This window comes from Equus asinus, chromosome 24, assembly GCF_041296235.1.
Source record: "Equus asinus isolate D_3611 breed Donkey chromosome 24, EquAss-T2T_v2, whole genome shotgun sequence".
In the NCBI taxonomy this organism is placed as follows: Eukaryota; Metazoa; Chordata; class Mammalia; order Perissodactyla; family Equidae; genus Equus; species Equus asinus.
The window spans coordinates 15,907,168-15,934,984 of NC_091813.1; the positions used below are offsets into that span (position 1 = coordinate 15,907,168).

At 40.1% G+C, this 27,817-nt stretch overlaps 1 protein-coding gene across 5 annotated transcripts in view; it reads right to left on the reverse strand.

The window, feature by feature from the left end:
• Window positions 1-516: 516 nt before the first annotated feature.
• Window positions 517-27,817, reverse strand: part of FILIP1 (filamin A interacting protein 1) — a 193,866-nt gene continuing 166,565 nt past the window's right edge. For 3 of the 5 annotated variants that reach the window (XM_014868638.3, XM_070496413.1, XM_044757470.2), the window contains 2 exons: window positions 18,337-21,142; window positions 13,288-16,131 (listed from right to left, as the gene is read on the reverse strand). In XM_014868638.3, the coding sequence (XP_014724124.1) occupies window positions 15,925-16,131; window positions 18,337-21,142 (3,013 nt within the window). In that variant the 3' untranslated portion in view covers window positions 13,288-15,924. Of the gene's footprint in view, window positions 4,200-13,287; window positions 16,132-18,336; window positions 21,143-27,817 lie in introns of those variants that run through there. The other 2 variants (XM_014868640.3, XM_014868639.3) reach the window with 2 other exon arrangements.

Consider the following 27,817-nt stretch of genomic DNA (forward strand, 5'->3'; position numbering starts at 1 on the left):
ATTCCTTTGTCCCAAATAAGGCAAAGGTAAGTTAGGATTGGCTATGGCTATGACCACCATTATTGGTACAAGGCTAATAAATAGGAGGTCAGAGCACAGGCTCACTATCATCCTCATCCCACTTTGCTGAGACCATCACCCCACTGCCTCTGCAGGAGCCTGGCTGTGAACTGCTGGCAAACCTCGGGAGTGTTTGCCCTAGCGAGTAATCTGCTTCTAGATTGACAGCAGAAGGGAGTGGAGTGAGTGAGTGACAGTGCATTCGGTGAGGATCAAGGGGTGAGGAAAACCCTGTAACCAGTTTCCATCTTGATGTCTTGTGGTTTTCATCTTACTAAAGAATCAAACTATGATGTAACTCAGAGGAAAAGCATCTCTCATTTTGGCAGATCTGCTGTACCTCTTTTGCTTGTTCTCAGTGACAAACACTAACACCATATTTTTAAGAAAATATGAAATGCAGAAGTGAAAACTATTTTAAAGCAAACAATTTCAAATAAAAAGAAGGTTGGCTACTCATTTTAAATTATTTTAATTTTATGACTATTATGTTCCAACTCAAAGAAGAATATTGCACAATGCTTTTATATCACAATGGTTATTTTTCTCTGGTGAGATTTTCATAAACATAGTTGACTTTGGAAATAACACAGAGAATGTCTTAATTGGTTAAATAATTTCAATAACCTGTGAAGAACTGAAAGCAGGATATTACATTCGTATAAAAGACAAGTACACATCCATGAATTCACTTGGCTGTAGTGAAAATAATAAACTTCTCATGTACTTAATAAAACTTAAAGAAGGCAAAATTGAGAATGCTGTGAAAATAGAATGTAACTCCATAATTTTTCAGTGCACTTTTTTTGCTTTTGAAAATCCATTAAACCTGCAAGACTTTTAAGAATATCTGATCACAATGTAAGCCTCTTATATTGGAGAAGCTAACATCTGATGATTTAAAGCAAAATCTAGATTACATAAATACAAATCTGCACTGTTGAAATAACAAAATCTGTGAATGGTAAGGTAAAATTACCCAAATAACATAAACAAAAAGCAATCCCAGAAAATAAATGTATCATGTCGTGACACCTATAAACATTTCTGTTCAAATTTACGAATCTGCAGCATTCTCCTTAGGTAACACAGTTGTCATCATCAAGTTATGGAGTAAATGCTGAATATTTAAGAAAATAAAATACTAATGGGCACTAAGCAAAGTTAATTCCATGAAACTCAACAATTTTTGTTGTTGTTCCTCTTTACCCTCTAATCAGTATTTTTAGCAGAGGTGTAGCACTGGAGTCCAGGGGGGAATATATGTGTCAGGTGCCAGTTACATTTTTTTAAACTTCTATTTTGCATTTTGTTATTTTTAGAATTGTTGCTTCTCACATTCATGAACACAGCCTACTTTTGCTATGTTTTTTATTTCCAGGAAGAGTCAACCACAGCATAAAGAGAAAGCATGCAAACATATTTACATCATCTAACACCTCATTTACTCTTGCTCTGTCACTGATTTTTAGAAGCTGTGAATTATTTCAATTGTGTTGGTGTGTCTGTTAATGCTTAAGCTAGATATTCCACAACATGAATTTTTTTTTATAGTTTTCCTAAGATACAATTAATTCTTCACATTTTGTGAACATTCTAGGCATCTAATATCTGGAATATTTACTGTATCCGCTATGTTCACCAAACTCTAATATTTCATGAAATACTGGGGAAAAAAATCTGTGCAGAAGATACCCTCAAAAAACTCTCTAATCAAAAAGAAAAGAGTAAAATAATGGATTAGTTCAATTTTTGTGCCTTAAGCTGGAAACACTGATTATGATTATATTTCCAAAAACAAAATTATTCCATTCAAAACTAATTCTCCTTCATATTGATGATTGGAGAGTTACTTACAATAAAAGATATAGAAATACTATGAGCCTAGGATGGTGCGAAGATTGCATGTGGAGGCAAATTTTTCAACTGGAGTGGATATTGGGATATGACCATTTGTGATCTCGTTTGTTTATTCATTGGATAAGGATATGACTATTTGGTGTTTTCTATTTTCTGTTAATTTTTAATATCCTATTTTATTTTAAAACAATTTTCAATTAATTTTACTCATCTGTCACTCAGGTTCCATTTGAGTTTAAGCAGAGGACTTAATCAAAGCATAGGCAGAGAAAAGCTCAGCATCCATCCAAGTGATTCCTATTGAACCATCGTTCTCACTCCGCATTGCAAGGAACAAATTTCATTATAAATCCGGGAGAAATAAAAACTTTAGATCCAAATATACATAAATTACTTGCAATATGTTAAAGTCAAGAAGTCAAATCTCTTCATAGCCTTTTCACTATTAGTGTAATAAAATTCCCACAAGTTGAGAAGAAGTTATTTGCTTCAAGTGCTAATCTGTGATGTATCAGAATATTTTTGCCATCAGAAGTATAAACATTAGCAAATAGGGATCTTAACTGTGAATCAAAATATATAAGAATACTAAATAAACCCCTTTTCTAATTGAAAATGTCATTACTGTTCAGAAACACTTTCAGAAAACAAAACCAATAACAATTTGTTAAATCTTCACACATACACGCTCTAGTTTTCTTAATCAGTAATTGAAAGCCCTGCAGGTTATGTGATGTGTTCATAATCATTCAAGCTAGGACAAACCTACTGTAGCATTTCTTGTACTTAGAAAAATCAAAATAATTTTACATAAAATATAGTTATTTAATTTATAATACCTACTGAATATGATTTGCTAATTCCACAAGGTATACCTTAACACCTTCCAGAATTACATAGGGGAGGAAATGCAAAATTAATTTTTCTATTCTGAAATTCAGTGTGGACTCCCCTTTATGGGCATATAAACCTGGGTGCACCCTCTGGACTGGAGAAATGGGCCAAGAGTATTACATGTCCTCATAACATTCAGAAGCATTCCTTCTTTCATCTCAGTGAAGTTACATGAGCTTTATAAAGACCTTCTTGAAAACATGTCCACATTAACAAAGGCTTTGAAAAACTATGTTACGAGGGTTTCAGGTACACTTTTTCACTTAAAACTAAGTTCAACAGCAGCTCCAACATCGAGTTTTGAGTAATGCGTGTTGTGCTTTTGATCTCTAAAGAACGTATTCTCCAGCCTATATGTGATTATGAAAACCTGTCCAAATCCTATGAATCAAGAAAAAAAGAGTTATTTATCTGGAGACTTCTCTCACCATTTTTTTAAAAGACACTGATATTATCTAGGTCAGTTTTTATTTTCAGGCTTTCTTTTGGGTAGATTGTGAGAAATATCTTGATATCACAGTCCTTATGATAAGTCCTGTACATGTAAGTAAATAAGCAAACAGAAGTATAACTGAACTGCCAGTGGAAGCCGTTTTTATAGCCCTCACTGGTTAAACTCATACATTTCCTTTTATTAATTTGTTCCATATGAAAATCAGTTCATCCAGGGATTTGGGCACAGAAAACTACAAAGAGCAGCTTTAAAAACTGGCTTTAAGTATTTCAAATTAAACTCTTAAATCAGAGCATTATTTGCTAGTGTTGAACCATGATCAGAACCACGGCATTGTGTGAGCACTAATACAACTTCTTCCAGAACCTCTTGCTTCTGTTTACCTCTTCAGTTCACCCCGGGAAATATAGAGAATGTTGTACTTTCTTTTCTTCAGAAAGAACAAATTGATAAAAGAAAATAATTATAGGTTACTGGGTTGAATGCACCAATACCAATATTTTGAAGAACTGATAGTGTATTCTACAGATATATGTGCCTTAGACTATGAAAAAGGAGACACTTTAGGAAAAAAAATCACATTACAAAGTGTATTATAAAAATAAATTACATAGCATGTGCCCATGGACCTGAAAGCTTTCAAAAGGAGCAGAAATTACTTTTGACACAAAGATTGAGTTGCTCTTGCTACCTGTTTTCATATTATCAGCAACACCATTTTCAGCTTTTACATTATATCCTCAAAAAAAATTCACTGGAAGAAGAAAAATATTTCCAGTAGTGATCAGTAGCATAGAGGACCTTAGTGACGACGAAGGGTTGTAGAGATACTATCCGTTCAACAGGGATTCAGAGGAGGTGCACACGCAGTGTGTGCTTGGTTTACCATTTCATCTGGAGTTCATACGTAACTGGTGAATGATGATGCTTTCTATAAAGAGAAGAAAGATAACGGCATTTTCAATTAAACTGGAACTCAAATCAGTAGTTTATGTGAGGATCAATACCACATCATTTCACTAAAAGACCATGGACGTTAAACAACAAAACAAAAGCAGATACATGAGCCCAACAGCTTCTCCTGCAGTTCTTTACTATTCCTGATAACTTCTTTATATATATGGCATATGTGCTTTTCCCTCAAAATTCTTAAAGCCTTTTAGAAACTGTGATATTCTGACAATATTAGATCGATTTTACACAAGGAAAGATCTGAACACAAAGACAGTAAGTACTTTATGTAAGTCCCATAGTGGGAATCAAACTAATTCCTAGAAGGAACTCTTGTTTTTCCAGCCTCACTCTTTCTGTTCTGAACAATATTCACATACTTTTAATTTCTTTATGTGTGTGGATTTGAGTTTTAATAAGGAAATATTCATTTTTTATTCCTAAGAAGTCACTAAACACAGGTGACTCACTTTTGTCTCTGACTGCTTCTTTTTGCATAATTCTCTATGTGCTTTTAAATCTAGATTCATTCTTATAACAGTAAATAAATACATTGAGATAGTAATTGGAACAGTAGCAGCCATATTATGAGTGTGTAATATTTATATTTACTTGATCAATTTCACTTTTTATACTAACCTTTATGCCTTCGTGAACCTTTGCCATCATTTTTTTCATTCTATCGTTCAAGGACTATTTACTGAGGCCCCACTACGTGCCCCCATCACTGTGCTAGGCATGGAAATACATTAGTTAGCAAAATGGGACAGAGTCCTGCCATGACTGAGCTCATAAAGACCAGAGAAAAGAAACGAGTGAGCCTCAGTTTCTCCACCTGGAAGACATGTTACCTCCCTGTCAACATTTGGCAGTGTTCTAAGTATAGAAACTAATGTCAAGGTTTATCAAGAACATGAGGAAACTGCCATCTATTATTTTCACTTTAATTGCAAACACTTACTATTTACATTTTATTTTCACTTAGGTAACTAACATCTAAGTAAATGTTAATTAAAGCACATTATGTCATAGACTTATAGGTTCGCACTAATTATGTACAGTGGATGATCCTCTGTCAAAAAGAAAATGTTTTCTTAATTTGGTTTCATTAACTTTACTTCATGCTGACCACTAGGTGGAGATATTTCCATTCCTTCCCTCAACCTCTCAAATTGAATTTGGGGTAAAACAGATATGAAAGCAGAGTAAAATGAAATATATAAATTTTTTATATACTTAATAATATTTAGCTATCAAGGTCTTGTAAAGCTTTTAAGACATACATATGATTTTTCACTATCCCAGAAACCCTTAAAAATCGTTCTCGTTTCTTCCACTGGAAAATTGTAGCTTCAAATGCTTTCAACACCTAAAAATTAACATATCAAAATCTTCAGGCAAAAACTAAAAACACTAATTAAAATGTTAAGTAGTTAAAAATCAAGGTCTAAGAATTAAAATGTTATTTCTCATTCAACACTTTTTATAATTTCTGTAGTAGGTTTCAAGGAATGAAAAAGACTAGGTCTCAAATCTCCTTTGTAGAATTAAAGTATCTTCCCCATTTTCCTCCCTTAAGAAAGCATAGAAAACATAGAATTAAAAGAGTGGATCCAGAGTTGTTCTTATTGTGGATGTAAGCAGAATGCGGAGCCTTTGTTTCCTCCTGCAGAAGGAGGCTGTAGGAGATCAGCTGGGGGCTAACATTGTGTGTTGCTACAGTACCTGCTTCTCTCACCTCTAGGGTGCAGACCTCACATCCTGGAGTTGCCTTCTCTTAATCCTAGCGCTTGTAATCTCCATAATAATAGCAGCTTTTCAGAATTAGTAGTTGGTGAAAATACATATGGAAAAAGAGTCCATACATAGAAGAAACAACGTCTTGGACCATCATATTTTATTATTATATTTAAATTAACAAACTGATAATCCATGCATGGTATATATACTAACGCTATTAAGCAGATTATGACATTAAAAAGAATGTCTCAAGAATACTTGACAATGCCAAATAACAGAATTTATCTTATTTAATTCTACTTTATAAAAAAGGATGGTATTTAATATTTATGCACATAAACTTTATTTAAAAGAAGACAATTAAGCCCAAGTTATTTTGTTTTAAATACAGGGAGATATATTTCATCTTGTTTCTAGGGATAGTAAGACAAGATTTATATAATAGTGGCTCTATTAATTGAAACATATCTATACTTTCCCCAAATCTGTAAACTGACTCAGATGAGAATCGCCCAGCCAATATACAAAATTGTGAGAAATAAAAAATGTTGTTTTAAGCCATTAAATTTTGAGGTGACTCATTACATAGCAAAACTATCTGATACATGTGAAGTTCACGATTGCCAGCAAAAAAAAGAAAAACAGCTTTGGGAACTAATGCCATTATTTATGTTAAAAAGAAAAAAAAGGCCGTATTCCCAAGTCTCTTCATGTCTTTTTATGATTTAGTACAATATAATATTATGAATTTTATTGAAGTTACAAAGTCAGTGAGCAAATCTTATTCCATCCTCTACTCTGTCTTAATTTCATCTCAGAATAAAACCCAAATATAGGTCATTTGAGGCTTCTCAAATGACTTCAATAAAATCAAGGATAATTCTGCAATAATTTTTCTCTTTTTACAGATACTATTTTTTTGACATTAGTAATTTGTAGAGTATATAACAGGCAGATTGAGACCAAAGGCTGGCCGTAGTTAATTACCACCTCTGTCAGCAAACTCAAAATAGCAAAGCATTTAAATTTGGGGTCCTCTGAGGTGCAGACATTTAATAATATAATTTCTTTTTTTCTAATTGGAAGAAGAAAAAAAGCTTCTAAATCTTAATCAACATATACACATGGGGACACTGGATTTTTAAGTATTTTTGACATTAGTAGTTTACCAAAATGCGCTTACAGACATTTTCCTCTATGTCTTCCTCTCAAATGTTATCTTGATGTTTTTTCCTTAAGAAACTTCAGGTAACACATTAAATACATAGTTGTATTTATGATCCTATTGCGAAATGATGTGGTTTATGAATTCATTCTTTTATTCCACTAGCTATTAGATAACTTCCATGGAAAGAAAGTTCAACATATTATCGATTCCTAATTACACTTGACTTCTGACCTTACTAACTATCCATCCTCCTTGGGTGGTATCTCAAAACTCTTGGCCAGCCAGATGACTTGAGAGCCAAAGCTGTATACACAAGATGGGATTGAGGGAGAAATTGTGGGGAAGACTGTCTCTTGAGTGCTAGAACGGGACAACCTGCCAACAAATTGGAATTCTGATTCCTCCCCGGAGAACTCCTTGGCTTTAGAGGAGGAAAGATGTACTCCCTGGAAGTCAATGCCTTCCTCCCAAGCAATGCAAATGGTTATTCTCTGCCAAACTCTCTGCAAGGGAACGCTTGAGCTCTGAATTTTGAAAATCTACTCTAGTAGGTGAGACCAAATCACTTTAATAGGTAACCTCAAAGTTCACACACCAAAGACGAAAAATAGTAGAAGTTCAGTTTATAGCAGGACTTTGCATCAGCTAACGGGGCTGCTTCATCCACAGGAAACTGCACCAACTCACAGAAAACATTTCCTCCTGGATTTTGCATCAGTTTTGCTGCCTGATGGCCTGCTTCCCAGGTTCCACTGCTGCCTGCCTCCCAGGACCTCTTCCTCGGGGGTTCTTCCTCTCCACCAGCTACCAAACCCCAGCTTTGAACTTCCTGCCCGCAGGGTGATTGATCCACCTGCAAAAATGTCCTACATTCTGTGCACCTTTTAGAGTGGAAATGCCTGGATATTATTGACTTTTCATAAACTGCTGTTATTATCACATTCAGAAATTAATCAGAGTTCTCATAAAACATCTGTTTTAAATAGGAAGTCCAATAAACTTCCTCTGTTGACTTGGACTTGTATTCTTTCTTTTGGATTCAGCTCAGCTAATTAAAAATATTTCTGCTAATCAGTTCTGTCATTTGCTTGAGGAAACTTTTGAACCAAATGATACAAACTCTCTCGGGTGTTTCTCTACCACCTAATAGTTTATTTGCTTCCTTCCAAAACATTTCCCACTCCATCATCAGCCCAAATCATATCCTTACTCCCCAGGTTGCAGGAGTTACCAATAATCACAGTTTTGACTGGTAACTTCTCTTTCAGGCAAGCTAACCCTTATCTCTCACACAGATTACCGTTTCCCAGATGCAAGCAAACTGAAACTAGTTCTCCCACATATAACACTAATTGTGAATGAAAACTGAACGGTGGGAAATAGGTACGTATTGAGCCAAGCATGCTCAGGTTCTACCTGTGTGGACACAGATTCTAAATGCCGGGTTGAGCTAAGTCTAGGCTGGTCACAGAATAGCATGGAAAATAACATTATGTGTGAATATTGAGAAGGGCATTGTGCTTTTCAGGTAAAGACAATAGTATTCATCAAAGCACCGTTAAGAGAACTTTTACACATATAGTTTCTGTGTAGATATCTCAATATCTCAAAATCCTTTGGCAATATTATTTTGGCCCAGTGAGTGTGTGTGTTAATTTAGTCTATGTATGAATATGCACTTTGCTCATTTGAAGTAGTTTCATCATATGAAATAGCGAATAATGTACTGGGAGAAACTGAAGACTGACATATTGATCCAAATCAAAGATTAGAGATGTCTAATCTTAGGTTAGACATCGCTAAACCTCAGGGCTTTTCTTGTTTTGTTTTTGTTTTTCATTGTTAATCATAGAGATAATTATCTTCTTGACCTCTAAAGTTCAGCTCTAACCAGCACTTGACTTCCAATTCTGTCCATCACACATACATAATATTAGCATAAGTAGAGAAGCCAAAACTACTTTTGCTAGATAAGCAATTAATCATTAGTTCTTAGGAAAAGCGTTATGAGAGAATCTTTTAAGTTGCTTGCTAAACAATAGTGAAGCGTATCATATTATGACTATAAGGAGGAACACCAGAATCATAAAAGATTTTAGCTAAATGCTAAACCAAAAGCCAGGGTAAGGTGATCTGCCAAAGGGTACGTAACCTCACCCTGGTCTCCTGGTTTTCAGTTCTATCTCAGGTTTCTAGTTCATTGTTCAGCAATCCACCTTCTCTGGATGTTCACCTTGATATCAATCCTAAATCCAAATCCTGCTTATTGGCGATGTTGTTTGGTCCTTTATTTATTTATTTATTTTTTAAAGATTGGCACCTGAGCTAACAACTGTGGCCAATCTTTTTTTTTTTTTTTTTTTTCTGCTTTATCTCCCCAAATCCCCACCCCGGTACATGGTTGTATATCTTAGTTGCAGGTCCTTCTAGTTGTGGCATATGGGACGCCGCCTCAACATGGCCTCACAAGTGGTGCCATGTCTGCGCCCAAGATCCGGCCCCTGGGCTGCTGCAGCGGAGCACGCGAACTTAACCACTCGGCGACGGGGCTGGCCCCTGTTTGGTCCTTTAAACTGAGAGCCTCTCTGACCTGTTTTAGAGGGTCCTTCATGAACCTGAAGAGAATGACAAATCACCTGAAACTTTCTCTTTCCTGGAGTGCCCGCCATGCTTCTCTGGGGAATCAGAGAGGTTGAGGAAGGGGCCATTTGTAATTCATTCAAGAATGTTTATACTTCATAGAAAGCTCTAGGGCCCCCTCGTTCTCCATAAGTGTGATGGCTTCAGAGGCAAGAACTCCCCAGTCCAGGACTTCTAGCTGTTTTGCATCCATTACCTGCCATGGTGCCTTTGGAAGGAAATAGAAGTAACTTGCACTATCCAGAATGACAGTACCTGGATTTCCTCTAATTCCATCTAATTACCTCCATATTCTCACATATTTGTCAGTTCCTTCCACGTCATTCCCACAGGTTTGCATTGAAGACAAAGGGAGGAAGTAAGAACACCTTTCTTCCCCAACTTCCAGCCATCCTTCAACTGCTGGGGGTTTTTTCTCTACAGTAAGTGCCAAGTTTTTTACAGCAATGAACAGGCTTTACACCCCAGGTTAGATTCTGAAATCAGGGTTCATCTTCCCAGTGGATGCAAGGTTTTAAAAGAGATTTTGAACAGAGAAGGGCACAAGAACCAGAAAGAAAAGTACAGGAAAGGGCAATCCAGGGAGAAGGAGCAAGTTGAGCAAGTCAAGAAGAGGTGGGCTGGCCTGCTATGCAAGCCATTCTGTGGGCCTGGGGGCAAGAGTCCAGACATCGGAAAGGGAGGGATGCTCAGAGGAGTAGGGTAGAGAGCCAGGCCAGAGAAAGCCTCGAGTGCCAACCCAAGGAGTTGGCATTGTATTCTGTAGGTAACAAGGAACCTTTGGAGGGTTTTCAGATAGAGGAGTGGTATGATGACCTTGCATTTTGGAAAACAAAATGAAAAATGAATCAGAGAGTTTGAGGCTGGAGATTACGAGACCAGTTAGCAGAATTTCAGAGTAATGCAGATGAGGAGTAATTAAAACCTCAACTCAGGCAGCAGCAGGACATATGAAGATGTGAGTTCAGCTGCTAGAGGAGTTAGGGGTTAGAATATGCGAGATTTGATGGGTGAGGGAGAAGGAGGAGCCTAAAACAGCTACCAGGTTTCTAGCTTTGGTGACTGAGTGGGTCAGGATACCCCTGCTGAGGTGGGGAATAATAAGAGGAGGAGAGGACTGGGAAGAGGGAGGCAGGAGGTGTTGCGAATGGCTTTTAAACAAGGTAAGTTACAGACATACAGGACAGAGTTGGATGCACATTTGGAGATAGAGGTTTGGTAGTCATCAACATTTGGGGGATAAATTGAAGACATGGGAGTGCATAAAATAACCAGAACGAGCATGTAGTGTAGGAAGATGGCTTTTGATAGAGATGAGGGGAACTACAACCCTTAAGATGTATGCATAAAATAAGGAGCCAGCAAGGGAGATTGAGGTGATACAGAGAGGTCAGAGGAAAACCAAAGGACATTAGATGTCTTGGTCACGGAGGGAGAAGAGCATAACCTCAGACTATGTTGACCCTTACCAGAGACCTGAGATTTACTTTCTGAAAAAACTAAGTTCTGGACCTTGGTAGAAGAACGAACAGCATAGACTGAATGCAGGAGAATGAAAAAGTTTACACACTGAACTGTGGGATTCTCCATCTCACCTACCCTGGCCTGTTCCCTGGATGCAGGTAGCCTGCCTCAAGGAGCTTACTGGAGGATTTTTCTTCTCTGTAGAAACTACTGGAAGATGTACTTCAAAAGACAGACAGATAGGTAGATAGATAGGTAAACAGAAAGGCAGACAGACAGGTGGGTAAGCAAAAGAAGTAGAAGAAGATAGGAAATCCAGGAAACAGGATTGAACACAGGCAGCAGGACAACAGCTGAGCAGCAGCCTGGAGGCCAGCAATCCAGACTAAGTAGGGAAGCAGAAGGCTGGATCGGGAGGCCTCCAGGGAAAAATGAGAAACCGATGTGTCTCAGCATTTGGAAAATTACGAATAGGCGTTTGGCAGATCTATTGGAGCATTTGGAAAAAATAAAAATAGATACATAGAAAACCAAGCAGGTGAAAAATTAAAGTGATTATTCTGTTGAAGGGGGGAAAAGCGGTAACAGGCAGGAAACATAATCATAGTACACTACTTGGCTCAGCAAGGAACAATGTTTAAATGTACACTGTAAACATACAAATATATGAACATGCAAATACAGACTGCTGATTTATCAAAAACTGTGTTACGTAATCATACTGGTAAGTTGGGGAAAAGAGAAGAGGGGGCACAAGAAAGTACTAAATCTTCAACAATCGAAACAACAATGGGAAGACAGAAGATATCTAAAATTGATAAATAAAAAGTCAGAGTACAAGCATATTATTTAGCAAGATGGAAGAAAGTATCAGAATAGCTAAGAGTTAGAAATTATTTTCTCCAGGCAGCAAAACTGTATTTTCATTGTCTTTTAGCACTGGTTGATATTTTAACTATGAATACAAATTACTTTAACAAAATAAAAAGTAATTAAAGAATAAATCGGAAGCGTGGAAGTGGAAGCAGCAAAGGTTGAGTGTTCTTGTCATCGGCTTAACCGGGCAGGAAGGAGACAGGGCAGCAGCTATGGAGGATTGCACAGCTGAAGCAAGAACTGTGCTCAAATGGAAGAGGCCAGAGCACCCTCATGCCCTGTGTGGAGGTAACAGGGGAAAAGGAGAAGTTGAAAGAGCAGGAGATGAGGAGGTAACCACTGACGACTCCCTGGAGGAGGAGGTAGGAGGGAAACACTGAACTTCATCTGGGTTGGGGAAATTTTGGAATCCTATGCTCTGGTTTACTGGGGAACCCTCTCTGTGCCCATCTTGTTACTTCTTCCCTCTCTGCCTCCAGCCTCCCATATGAACATGCTCTTCTTATCTGATGTCCCTGGAGTGTTGCCAGTCAGGAAAGTTTTACTCTTTCCCCAGTATTCTGAATCTATGAGGGAATGAGAAATTCAAATATTTGTATATCTTACATTTTTGGACATGTTTTCATTTCCCTGAAATTATACTCTTCCCACACTACACATCAAAGCTATTTCTTGACTTCTTTCTTGAAGACATTCAAGTAAGCGATCCGGTAACACCCTACCTTAATGAATACACCAAAATTTCTAGAGAGCTCCATTGCCACCCATTAATCTGTCCTCACTGAAAATATAAGAAAAATGCCAGTAGAAACTAAATGACTTTGTTTAAGCAGGTGACTTAGACAGGAAGGTCATTTTCAAGAAATGCTAAATACCCTTAGGGCCGTGTCCCAAACGGGAACGTTTCTGGTGCTATGACTGCTAAACGGCCACCATTGTAGTGTGCTGCGATAGTCAACACAGGAAGATCATTCTCAGGTGGGGAGACCAAGGTGTCGCCTGTGGCGGCCGACTGTGCGCTGCACATGCCCAGGGGGCGCCATCACAGTGAAATCTGTGGAACGGCACCCCCGCCACTCCCCAGGGTGGGACCTGAGCAGCAGCTGTACACAGCAGCCCCGGTGAGACCCCTTTTATTTTCCTACACAACACTCTGTTCCAGGATAGGGAAAAGGCTCAGTTTTTAATCCCACTCATTCTTATAAAAGCACATGAAACTGCATCTTACAAACATTGTACTCACAACTGGAAGCTGGAGCTGGAGTGCATTTAACCCTCCACCTCCTATCCCCAGTGGATTTCATTTCTAATACGTGGTTTAAAAAAAAACTATCCAAGAAATGTAGAGTTGGTTCTAAAACTACAAAGAAAAGCCGCCATGGCGATTGCTCTTTATCTTTTCTGAAAAGGGAACATGTGTTGTTCTGACAAGTTTTCTGAGCAGTTGTGTTTTGCAGTGGCTCCGTTCCAAGATCCAGATGCATGAACATCCTGTACATGCACCATTAAGCCTTTCGGAGGCTCTCCCTGCAGACGGTACGGACTTCTAGGCAGAAACAACGTAAGCACGGGGTGAGCAGGTGAGAACGAGAACAGCGGCGGTGACAGGAGGACCATGGTACACATCGCTGCAGGACAGCCAGCAGAGCCAGAAGGAGCGCAGTGCTTCCGTCTTCTGACACCTTCATCTGCTCCATTACAGTATCTTTTGGTACAGTAACACTAAACCCTCACTGCCAAGGAGGCAATCGAGAAACAGTGAATATCCTTGTTTTTCAAAGGGATGGCTGTCCATGTTACAAAAGGGGAAAAAATTCCCTTTTAAAAAAATACAGGTCAGTATTCGAAATAGCACGATCTCCTGTTTAAACTTGTTCAAATTCATATTTCATAGTCTTTTTTTTCTTAGTGCCTTTCTCCTACCTTGAAATCCCATTTTTTTTATTGTTTGGTTTTTTTTAAAGATTGGCCCTGAGCTAACATCTGTTGCCAATCTTCTTTTTTTTCTTCTTTTTCTCCCCAAAGCCCCCCAGTACCTAGTTGTGTATTCTAGTTGTAGGTCCTTCTGGTTGTGCTCTGTGGGACACCACCTCAGCGTGGCCTGATGGGTGGTGCTAGATTCATGCCCAGGATCCGAACTGGCAAAACCCTGGGCTGCTGAAGCTGAGCGTGTGAACTCAACCATTCGGCCACAGGGCCAGCCCTGAAATCCCATTATTATGGTGCGTCTGCCGTGGTTGTTCAACAATTTTTCATACATATCTACTGAGAACTGATGGCCTGCAGGCACAGAGGTCTCCTTGAAGTGACGGAGTACAGGAGGCCACCCCCACGGCTGGAGTTGAAGCCCCAGCTCGGCAGGGACAGGAAGCTGGCACAGAGAGAGCTCAGAGAGGCCTCTTTACCATGAAGCAGATGATTCGCAGGCGAAAAACCAATCATATCTCTTTGTAAAAACTCTGCCTTTTCCCAAATATCAAGAGCAGTGACTATCAAATAATTTCGGTGCCCTCACAATTCAGAAGTGAAAAAAATAACCTGTACTTTTGTAGTTGTTCTATTTTTGGAAAGTTCACCCAATTGGCTGAAAAATTTCCACAAAGGTGCTGCCTCTGTGAGCCCTCAGATGCTAAGCTGCAGGTTATTGGCCCTGGGCTCACTGTGGTTGTGTGACTACGCAGCAGTGTCCACTTCAACACGTTAATCTTACAAAGACACCTGCCATTTTGCATTCACACACTGTTTCATGCTTATTAAAACATGCTTAAAATTAATGAAAATGATAAACACACAAGTAAAACTGACAGGAATAATAATAATTCACTTCTCCACACCACACACACAATCATGAACTGGTTCTATATTTGCAAGTAAAGTCCACATTTAACTGAGGGAAATATTTGAATTCAATTAAGCTATGCATGCTGTCATTTTTCTCTCTTGGCATTAAGGTCTCAGAACTTACTTTCCTCCATTTTCTATCCATCACAGCCTCTGTGGTGCTATAAGGGCCATCAGCAGCTCTGCTCAAGCTGCTCCCCAGGCTCAGTCAACTGCACACTGGCATGGGTACGAGTCTGGCAGGGACGGTGCCAAAGTCACTGTCTGTGGAATTCTGGGAATATTTTGGCGATGGCCAAAACCTCTACAGTACACACAGACACACACAAATAAGTAAAACTCTGTTTTTAGGATTCCATATTTCATTTCCATTTTATTTTACATTCAGATCACCTCCTGAAATTGTCTCAGGGGCTTTCATTTTTGCAACACTTTAGAGGTCCAGGCTCTGTGATAGCTCAGAGATTTTTTTTCCAGCACATGAAGCAAATTCAGGATTTGATAGAGGTAAATGAAAATTGCTAAACTATTTCCTATTTCATAATAGAATTTTTGAAAAAACAATTATTGTGGAACAAGGGCTATTAAATTTGATTTACAATTAGGAAATATGGGGGCTGGCTTTAGGATATGCTCCAGCCCCCATATCTTACTGACAAAGAAACTGGGGCTCTGATGGGTTAACTGATGGCTCCACTTTCTAGATGCAAAACTGGGACTAGAAGTCAGGCCCTGCCTCAGGCCCAGCAACCTCAGCAAAGCACACAGCAAACAGTAGTTTTGCTAGTTAGTTCTGTTCCCCAGCGTCCAAACAAATTCACAAAATAGGAAAGACACATGGCTGTTAGTTGATTATTTTATAAACAAAATATTTAAAACTTCAGTTAGTACATGTAAAGAGTTGGCACGAACAGACGAGGTTTCGTCTTCACGGCACCAGTAGCATCCGCACAACATACCCCCTCCGCCACTGCCCTCAGCCCTTCCCCCCTCCAAGAGAGGTAGCGCTGCCGGCTGCAGATTTCTTCAGCTCTATTTTCATAGACTGAGTCTCAGCTCGAGGCTCGAATTTGGTCAGATTTCCTGCTCCTGGGGCTGCCACTACTGGCTTTCCTGCTTTCATACCTTTTGACATAGGAATGCGGGTGGGTGTAGGCCGCTGGGATGACCCGTCTTGTCCTGACTGTAGAAGAGAAAATACAGAGAAACAGGGAGATCTGGGTGAGTTTCCCCTGGATAGCCATCAGTCTGAACAGCAGCAGGACGCTTGCCACACAGGAGCCCCCAGAGACAGCCCCTCTCCAGACAAAATTAGCGTCAGAAGCTTGGAGTCGGTGTCTAGTCCACTGTGACGCCTCCCTTTTCCCTCTCCTGAAACATCTGTGCCAAACTTCTCTCTTTTCTCAAGGCCCTAACCCACCTCCGCCACCCTGACTGAAGAGGACCTCAACTCCTGTTTCACAGAGAAAAGAGAGGCCGCCTGGCATCGACTCAGGCAACTTGACTCCTACCGTCCTCCAAACTACCTCCACTTTTCATCAGTTGAGGCCGCCCTCCGCTCTCCCTTCACCTCCTGACCATGCCAGATTCTCCTCACTTTTTATTGTTCCTGCTGATGACACCCTCCTTCCTGAAGCGCTCCTAAGACTCTTCTCCTGTGGTATCTTACCTGAGTCTCACCCGTTCACCTCCTGTCTCTGACGGCTCCTCTTCGGTCTCTCCATAGCTCCTCGTTCTAGCTTGCCTGCCCTCTAAATGTGGGTGTCACCATGCTCCATCCTCAGCCCTCTTTTAATTTTTGACATTCACCCTGAGAATCACCTCAGTTATCACTCATGTGTTGATGAGCCTTAGGACCTGGAGTCTTCAGTGCTCTCTGGTAATACAGATCTGTATTTCCAACGACTTGCTAGACATTTCCAGTGTCCCTCGGGCATCTCAAATATAACATGCCTCAGACATGACTTATCTTCTCCCCTGAACAGTAGTCCCCCTATGTTCCTCATTCTGTGCACCCATACAGCCTAGCCAGAAACTTCAGAGCCACCATCTATACCCAATTTGTCATGGAACCTACAATTCTATCTTCAATATATCTCTGTCCTCATTTTCACTACAATAGTTCAAGCCTACACTATCTCTGGCCTAGAGAATTGCAACAGCGTCCCTGTCCTTAGCCTCTGTACCCTCCAATTTATCTTTTGAACTGTTTTATAGACATTTCTTTCTAAAACATAATGTAATTTTTAAATCATTCATTACCCTTTCAATGGCTCCCTTTGTCTGTTTATGACATGAAATGTCAGTTTCATAATAAAACACGCGCGTCTCTTCACTACCTGGCCCTGGTTTGCCTCTCCATTTTGTCTCCACGCCCAGCTGCTGCAGCACAACGTGTCTGCTCACCATTCCCCCATGCCAGGCTCCTTCACACTGCCGGACCTTTGCACACGCTGTTCTCTCTACATACCCCTTCCCTTTCCCTTCTCGAAAACCTCTCCTTATCTATGAAAATCTCCTCTGTGAAACCTCTCTGATGGTTCCTTTGTACATACCTCTATCATAGATCCAAAAGTAGGTTCCACTCCTGCCCCCACTAAGCAGAGAACTTCCACTGGTCCTCTTTGTACTGGCACCTAACCCAGTACCTAAAGGGTAGCTAATAATAAGTGTTGATGAATAAATGCTCAAATGAACTAGCCTCATTATCCAGTTTCTAAGGTGTCCTAAAGGGTTTTTTTGTCCTTGATTTTATGGAATCTGATATACCTGAAATAAGGCGGCCATTGTTCAGGCCTCAGAAATCTTAGAGAGTTGTTCTGAAATCCTAATTCCTAGGGAGTTTAATCGGTAGTCCAAAATGTTGCTATAGAAGATCAAGAACGTTGTCTTGATCTGACCCTTAAATAGGAAATAAGATGTTCCAGCAGAAACTCTGCTCTGAGTTACAACTTACACCTCCACTGTCTTTTTAGAAAAATCATCAGAGAGAAGCAACCCTGCAAGACTAAGCTGGGCTCCGTGTTGCCTAAAAAGCAAGACTGAACCATTTGAGCAGGGTGAGCAGTTCTGAATGCTATTCGGCTCTGATAGAGCCACTAACAAAAAGCTTTACCGGCAAAGCAATTAGTAATTCACACTTTGAAGTCTGTCTTGAGTCTATGTTGATACACAGAGAATTAAAACAAATTATAGTGAAGATATGGGAAAATAAGCCACAGTTTCTATACTTAAATAATAAGCTTCCTGTCTTTCTTAAGAGTTTCCAAAATATGCTGTAGTATTTGTTCGGAGTCTAGGAATCATAAATTCTAGTCTATTAGTTTAAATTAATATCTAAATAGTGCATGCTCTTCTATAACCGCGCCGCGGAGCCTGCGGCACTCACCACTGACTGGGTTCCTCGGGTGGGTGCGGTGGTGGCCGGCGTGATGGTGATAGTGCTCGTCACTTTGCTCGCGCCAGGGCGGGACGAGAGATGGTTCCTGGGGGAGCGAAGGACGGTACCAGTGGAAACCTCCTTTTCAGCTGTCACGTTGACAGGTCGGACGGTAATAACTGGACTTGCTCCGTCAGCTGAAGTCCCAGGGGATCGTTTAAACTGCGAACCTAAGTGAATGTGAATTTTGTTGTCTTCCGTAGTTATGATATTGGCATTGGAGTTGTATTTCCGCACTGGAGTCGGAACAGTCTGTTTCTCTGGGGTGACTTTGAGGACAGTCCTTCCCATGGGCATGTCCTGGGCTTCGGGAGAGACAGCAATCTCAGCTGGAGCTGCTGATGTAGACACTGTCATTATCTGAATGGGGGATGTGGGCCTGTCGGCAAACGCGCCTCTTCCACTTTCTGGCGTCTTCTCTCTGGAAAACGTCGTAATTGTGACTGGGGACATGGCTCGTTCTGTGCCAAGAGTAGTGTCTCCACTTTTTGGTTTTTGAGACATAACATTTGGTGACGGAATAATGGTTATTCTTGGTTTCTGATTCCCTAAGGTAGGAATGACAGTGGTACTAGAAAAAAATTCTTCGGATGTCGGGCTCGTTATCTCCAAAGTCGCGGTACTGTTCTCGTGGTCTGGGGTCACTCGGATATGCAGGGGCTGGCCCTGCTTTGGCGAAAGAACCAGCTCTCCTGGGTGTCCTGGACTGGAGTTTGTTCGAGGCCCTTTCTCTTGAGACATCGGGGGCCCGTTTTCCCTTTTTCTCATCCATGGAATCCAAGACTTTCTCATAGTGAGCTCATTTGCTGCTGGAGGATACCTGTCTAGAACGGAGGATCGTTCCATAGGTTTCTTCAATCCCACCTGGCGAAGATTACTCATGATATGATTCTCTTCTTGAAAGGATTTCCGTATAAATACTGCTGGCGTTTCTTCCTCCGCCACCTCACTGCTGACAGCATCAGTCTGAACTCCAGTCGACGTCACAGGAATGTCCACCATTCTTCTTCCATTCACACTGGGTCGAAGAGCTCTGCTGTAACGCTTCGAAAGCTCCAACTCTTTGGTCAGATTGAGGACTTCCTGCCCCATGTTCTTGTTCTTATTTTCTTCTTCCATAAATCTTTGTTGAAGCACCGAATAATCCACTTGGAGCTGAGAAAGCTGATCTTCTTTGTTCATTAATTCATGAATCTTCTCTTTAAGAGCTTGCACTTCCGCTTTCAAGTCTCGACTTTTAGCTTCTTCCAACCTAAATCTGTGTCTCAGCTCAGCTTCCTGACTCACAGCCTCGCCCTTCTCTATTGCTTTATTCTTGGCAATTTGGTGCTTTATCTCCTCCAGTTGTTGAGAGAGGAAGTTAGCCTTATCCTGCTCAGTTCTAAATTTCTGCTCCAGCTGATCATACTCATCCTCTGTCTTCATCAAATCCCCTTCGACCACCTCCAACTGCTGGAGACGTTTCTTCAGTCTCTCAATTTCAAGGGTTAGTTCCTTAATCTTGTTATCTTCTGGGCAGATAAGCTCAGGTCCTTTTCGAGACCTTCCTCTGGTTATTTCTCTTTCGACTTCCCCTAGCCCATCAAGTCTCTTCTTTAATAAGTCAACACTGCAGCTTAATTCAGAGGATTTTTCTTCTTCACTTTTCAGCTTGCCTATTAACTCATCTCTCTCTTTTGTCAAATTGTATACCTTTTCCTCCATTTCGGATTTCAGTTTTAAAAGCTTCTTGCTTTCTTCAATTAATTTTTCAGTTACATCCATAACCTTTCCTTGTTCTACCTTAAAATTTTTATTGAGTCCATCCACTTTTCTCTCTTCTTGCTTTATTTTTTCCATCATATTTTTCCTTTCATCAACCAGCATCACGGTAAATGACTTCAACTTTGTAAGATCATCTTTTAGGCTTAATTCAGCTTTTTCCAATCTACTTTCAGAACATTCCAGTTCTTTAACTCGACTCTTGACCACCTCCAATTCATTTAGCAGGTCTTTGGTTAAGTTCTTTTCTTTCTCCAGATTTAAATGTAGCTGGGTGCATTCAGATTTACTCTTGCTAAATGCTTCTTCCAATTTTTCCAGTTCAGACATTCTCTTCTGTAACTTCTCAACTTCAAGTTTGAGCTCCCGACTGTGGTGTTCTTCTTCTTGCAGCTTCTTCCTCAGTTCCCTGCACTGGGACTCAGTTTTAGTGATCTCCTCATCTTTACCCTCCATTTCAAGCACGCGCTTGCGGAGATTTTCCACTTCTGCCATGAGGCTGGAGTTGCCGCATTCCCCTTTGGCAATTTTCTCTCTTAATTCCTGAAGTTCTTCCTCTGCCTTTTGAAGATTTTTGTTGGTCTCTTCCAGCTCCTCGATTCTCTGAGTTAAGCCGACCAGCTTGAGTCTGAGCTGCCTATTGTGAGACTCTTGGTTAGCCAGCTTCGCGTTCATCTCTTCATGCTCCTGGGAAAACCTCGAAGCCTTGTGTTCAAAGTCCGCTTCTAACCGGAGCAGCCTCTGCCTGTCTTCCTTGGATTTGGAAGTAACGGCCTTGAGCTTCTCTTCTTCTTCCCTCAGTTTCTGGGTAAGATCCTGGACTTTCTGGCTTTGCAGACCAAGTTGCTCAATATGCATTTGCCTTTCATCCACCAGCATGAGTGCAAAGGACTTGAGTTTCACAAGCTCATCTCTTAGTTTATTGAGCCGCTTGGCATTTTCCTTTTCTTTACGGGCTTGGTAAGCCTTTTCTTGTTCAAGGAGTTTTTTCAACCTAGAAAACAAAATATATTAAAATATTATGATTTATTCTTATATATTATACTTTATATGTTATATATTGTATTTATATGTATTTTATTCATTATTACAAATATTAAAAGATTAATCAGCAAATAGGTTTGTCTTAGATATTAAATAAAAAATGAAATCCTATTACAATAAATCCCTTGTCAGTTGCTACAATATCAAAGTGTAACAAATAGCCATTAACAAAACTAATCCGAGTCAGGATCCTGGTTACTCTTACGGAGGGATATGCCTAGAAGGTGTAACGAGGGCTTTTGAGGTACTAGTTTCTGTGTCATGACTCATGTGCTGATTACACAGGATTGTTCAGCTTATGACATTTCACTAAGCTGAAAACTTATGATACAAGTACATTTATGCATAGGTATATAATACTTCAGTAACATAACCATTGAATAAAACTTAGGTTGTGCAATAATGATGACTATTTACAAAGTGTTTTCTGTATTCTAGGCACTAGTACTTATTTGATCCTTATGGCAATCCTATAAGACATGTACTGCTCCTATCATCCTCATGAGGCGAATAAGACACTGCACCTGCCACAGGTCACACAGTCAGGAAGTAGCAAGGCCAGGATTCAAACCCAGGCAGTAGGGCTCCAGAATCCTTGCTCCTGGCCTCTGCATCAAATGACTTCGAAAGAGAAATTTACCTTAAATGAAAGGGAAGGCTCAGAAAAGAAGGACCTTCAGGTTTTCTCATTTTGTATGCAACTATCACCTGAAGGGGACAAGGCAAGACAAGCTTTCTGATAGAAATCTGATCTACATAAACTGATTTTAGTTAACACCAGAAATGGCACAGGATTTTGTCTGTTTTCTGATTTAAACAATTTTTTAAATAGAGAACTAGGTAGGGAGGAGATCTGAATTACTATCAATACAAAAATGTGGCAGCCACAGGAATGACGATGCATCACATGTATAAAATGCATCTTCTCTATTGTGTTTACGTATCGCTTTAAAAAATAGGAATATAAATCTGCTAGAGTAACTGTTTACCATCCTTGTGTTGGTCAGTTACTTTGCCCCAATTTTTTTTTTTAAAGATTGGCACCTGAGCTAACATCTGCTACCAATCTTCTCCCTCTCTTTTTTTCTTCTTCTTCTCCTCAAAGCCCCCCAGTACTTAGCTGTATATTCTAGTTGTGAGTGCCTCTGGTTGTGCTATGTGGGACGCCGCCTCAGTGTGGCCTGATGAGCGGTGCCGTGTCCGCGCCCAGGATCCGAACCAGCAAAACCCTGGGCTGCTGAAGCAGAGCATGCAAACTTAACTACTCGGCCATCAGGCCAGCCCCAACTCCAATTTTTAATAGTTATTTTCAATAACCCATAAAAACAAAGTTAAAATAATAATCTTTACCATATGTAGTGTAAGAATGCATTTTAGTAATTTAAATTTATAGAAGTAAGTTATAAACAACCACTAACATGTATTAAGTATATTTTTCTTTCACTATATTTTGCACCTTATTTATTCTGAATGATTTATTTTATATGTATGACTAGATTAATTGTTAACCAAGTAAACAGAAGTTAATAGCCTCAGAGTGCACTGCGCAAGAAATGATTGGACATACACATAGAAGCTATTTATAATCAAATCCAGTGTCAGATAATTACTAGAGAAATGGCTCTGATGATATCATTAAGATTTTTAAAATAGAATTTATTTTTATAAAAATACCCTGTGTGTAAGCATCTATTAACTAAATACATGACTTCTAAACCCCATTTTGACTTTATTCCTAAAATGGGAGAGAAAGATTATTTTCAAATCCTACGGACTCACATGAGCAATACTGTAATGGCTTCACTAAATTGGTTCTCCCATGGATAAAAGGGCATTTATATCGATCTTCTTCTTTTTTGACTTGGAGTCAAAACAACTGAAAAATGTCACAGAACTATAGAGAAGGAGAGACTTAGGGGGATATTTTCAAATTCCTTGACCTTAACTAGACTGTCAGAGACCAATTCATTGAAAACATCACTGCTTTCAACTCTAAGCTTAAAATGTTAAAACTTCTAAAGATATTTGTTTAAGCATCCTGCGCCTCTCTGCTGTTAGAGGCACAGGTTGGAGCAACCAACACGTAGACTCTGGGGTCAGCCGCAGCTGAACTGAATTCTGGCTCAGCCATTTTCCAGCTGTGTGACCTCTGGCCAGATAGTCAATCTATCTGACCCTCAGTGTTCTCAGCTGTAAAGGAAGGAGCGAGGGACATTAACACTTCCCTCACAGGAGTGTTCTGAAGACTGAGACAGCAGAAGTAAAGTGACCGACACACAGACTCAATACATTGATGTAATAAAACACAAAAAGAAATATAAGAACTAGACAGTGTACTCTTCCTTCCATCTGAAAAGCCTGTCCAATGCTTTTTGTGTTTAATCCTAAGTATTTTTATGTCATTATCCTGTCTTTGACAGTAAAACTGAGGCACTGATGTTTCAGCCTGAGAAAAATGGGCAGCTTTCTAATCAGTAGGAGAGCCTGTGAGCTACAGCATGGCCATGGCAGGAACGTGGCTTCCAGGAGACCACACTTTTCAGGTCCTCCTAGCTGTGATTTCTCTTTTTCTAGCCCCGTTAAACTCTCTCCTTCCCTCGTCTATCACATCTTAAACCATCTTCATCTTTTAGTTAAAGTGGACCTAACAGCCATACATGGCCCATTCTCTGTGTGCTCCCCAAATCCAGTTTCCCAGTTGGAGTAGCTGAGGTTAGAGCCAGGACCAAGTGAAGTTGCGGTACTCAGTAGGGACAGCCTGCCAGTAGTCTTCCGTGCAAACAGACCTGCGTTCAAATGTCTACAGGCACTGGGGATGGGAAGGATGGGACGAACGGTGAAGACTTTGCAAAAGGTAACTGGCATGGGCTTTGTGACTGCTCACTCACTGGGAGGAAGGAAGAGAGAGAGAGAAAATTACTTCAATGCTTTGGGTCTGAATAATTGCAAATAGTAATAATACCTTTAACAGGAATAGGAAAAACAGGTGAGAAAGGATATTGGTAGAAAATTGAAGCAACAGCGAGACAGTCAAGTTGAAAAGTATACCAGGTAATAGTTAACAATGCTGTATTACATACTTAAAAATTTTTAGAAGGGTAAATCTCAAGTTAAGTGTTCTTTCCATAATAAAATTAATTAATTAATTTAAAGGTATACCGATAATTAGAAATGTAGTGCTTTGGAGAAAAGTCCTATACATTTTGCAGCTCATATATATTTTAACCCATTACCCTAATGCCCCCCATTGTCTTTACTCCAGTCCAAGCTCTGAGCATCTTCTGCTGATAATTCTGCAACAGCCTCCTACCTGGGCTCCTCACCATCTCAGCTCTCCACTTGTTAGCTGTATGATCTTGCACATGTTATAGAATCCATCTGTACACGTTTCCTCACTTATAAATTTGCCGTCAAAATAGTACCTGACTCATAGGGTTTGTGTGAGGTGCCTATCAGATAATATCCGGAAAGCACTTACAACAGTGCCTGGCCCAAAGTGTAGCTTTAGCTGTCTTTATATTATTATTATTATTACTTCTTACTCTCACCCAAGTTCAAATGTAATCACATCCCTCCCTGACGTTCCACGGCTTCCTGCTGCTCTTAGAGTAGAGAGTGAAATCCATAACATGGCCCAGCATGATTTGATCCTTGACCACCTTGGCAGGTTATCTAAGCTCCTAACATTCCTTGAATATGCTGGGCCCTCTGCATAGTATTTCCTCCCTGCTCCTCCTTTCACTCTGACACACAGACATGAACATACCTGGCTGACTGTTTATCCTTCAAGTCTCTCTTAAATGTCACTTCCTTCAGGAAGCCTTCCCTGACCAACCTGATTACATTAGATCTTCTTATAGACTCCCATAATACCCTGAGTCTTCCTTTATAATGCTTATCAACTTATAATTTTTTTAAAGATTGGCACCTGAGCTAACAACTGTTGCCAATCTTTTTTTTTTTTTTCCTGCTTTTTCTCCCCAAATTCCCCCAGTACATAGTCGCATATTTTAGTTGTGGGTCCTTCTAGGTGTGGCATGTGGGACACCGCCTCAGCATGGCCTGACGAGCATGCCATGTCCGCACCCAGGATCCAATCCGGCAAAACCCTGGGCCGCCGAAGTGCAGCGCGCGAACTTAACCACTCAGCCACGGGGCTGGCCCTCAACTTATCATTTTTTGATGTCTGCCCACCTCTTTTAATGCAAGTTCCATGAGGGTAGGTGCCATATCTGTCTTGTTCACCCCCCAGCACAATGCTTAACAGGAAGTGCTTGACAGGAAGTGCTGAGGAAATATTGACTGAATGGATAAACAAAAGAAAGAACAAATAAATAAGCTTAAGCTAGGAATATAGCTCAAGTCACTACGGAGATGTGTGAACTAGAGTCCCGCATAATCCTGAGCTGAGTAAATTTCTGTTGAGTGTATATTGTGGTTGTTACTAGGCCAGTAATTTGACATTAATAGTGGCTATTAGAGGGGCTGGCCCTGTGGCCGAGTGGTTAAGTTCGCGCGCTCCGCTGCAGGCGGCCCAGTGTTTCGTTGGTTCGAATCCTGGGCGCGGATATGGCACCTCTCATCAAGCCACGCTGAGGCGGCGTCCCACATGCCACAACTAGAGGGATCCACAACGAAGAATGTGCAACTATGTACCGGGGGGCTTTGGGGAGAAAAAGGAAAAAAATAAAATCTTTAAAAAAAAAAAAATAGTGGCTATTAGACAACAAGTGTCTCTGATCTAGTGAGCGATGGCCTCTCTCAAGGAATGTGGTCATTCTAGGAGTCATTCTCCCAGAGAAGAGGTACGTCTCTCAAGTGGGAAGCCTCAAATGAGAGAGGGAGTCCTCTCTACGTGGACTGGCAAGATACCGCTTCCTATGAGTCTATTTTTAATCCTGGAGCATGAGCCACCTCTAGATAACCTATAAATGCTCACGGGAATATTAGAACCCTAAACAATATTTTGTAGACCAGGCTGAATTAAAGGCTTTCGTGTCTCTCTCATAGGTTTTAGTGTTCTTTTTGTTTGCTTATTTTAGTTCTTTTTTAAAAAATCGCTATAAACTCCCCTACAGAGAAAGGCTTTTCCTCAAGAGAAAGGCTTTTATCCACAGTTGGGCCAGAACTCTAATGCTGGAGCAGCACACCTCTGGGGCCTAGTGGGAGGGACAGTGGTAATTGACGTGACGGAAGTCCCAGGAGGAAGGAAGTCATGGGACGTCCCGGAGCTATTTTGTAAGCCATCCCTCTCTACATGGAAACGCTTCCAAGTGCTAGACCCTGGGTGATCCTTGGATTGCTATTTCAGAAAGGGTGGTGATACTTCCTTAGACACGGAAGTAAGTGTGATCTCCAAAGGAGAAATTATGTAGAGAGAGAAAAAGGAAAGAATGGGAAAAAAGACTTTGGGAAATTCCCCAAAATAAGGGGAAAAAGAATGAGGAGCTATTGAAGGCCTGTCAAAAGAGACAAGAGGAGGGAGAGAGATGAAGAGAGACCCATGGAGCGACCCGGGAGGGCCAAAGGAGAAGGCGCTGGGCTCCATTATCTACCTCCCAGTCACTAGCGTTCTACTTACAGGTGGTGTTTTTAATGCGCCCATAGCTAGAAATGCTCATTTTTACATTAAACAAGCATTCAGAAGCATTATCATGTAACTACTCACAAAACATAATGACTTTAACATATTGTCTCTTTTTCAAACAACTTCCTTTTGTGCTTTCCTTTTTGTGCTTCAAACAAATAATTTGCTCTGCCGTCCATGAAATGAGCTATTTAAGGAGCAGAATAAGAGGGTTTTGCTGTTGCTTGTGCCGACCGATCTTATTACCACCTCTTCACTCTCCTTCCTGCCCATCTTGCCGTTCTTCAACCACACCCTGATTCTAAACACATTAGCATAAAAGGAAACAACCCAGAAGACCAAGACTAAGAAGACGAATTAGTACCCTGATTCTCAGCAGCAGTTACAGGCAGAGCCCTAAGTATCCTGAAATCAACTTTATTCTTGGCAAGTTCTTACTTTTCTGTAAGCACTTTATCTTGTTTAGAGGACAAAAGGAAGACAAGTATATGATCTAATAGATTTTTCAGAATACTCTTACTTTTCTTAATAACTGTTCTTAAATGTATTCACTTCTCTTTTCATACTGATTAAAACTATATGTTTTTAACTTACAAATTTGTCATTTATAAACATGCTCAGAAATTCAATTATTTTCAACTAGATGACTTTGAAAGTGTAGGTTCAAAAGTCCTTGTTGTTTATAGTGTGTCCATCTGTCAAGACTCATCAAATTGTGTAATTACAAGTGGTGAATTTTATCATATGTAAATTATAGCTCAATAAAAATATAGTGAGAAAAGTAATATAAAAAGCCCTGGAAAGTGTTCCAAGATGTCAGGCAAAGGAAGAAAAGTTGTAAACAAATATTATAAGAGAGTGACTTAAAGTATGATAGAAAACATAAAATAGGTTATTAATCTTAAGGCAGAAAAAGGTGAAAGCAGAAGTCAGAAAAAAAGAGGGCTAACATTTTCAGGTGGAGTTGGAGGCTGGCTCGTTCTGGGGAGATAATATTTCACGTACTACAAAACCTCTAGTCCCAATATCAAGAGGCCT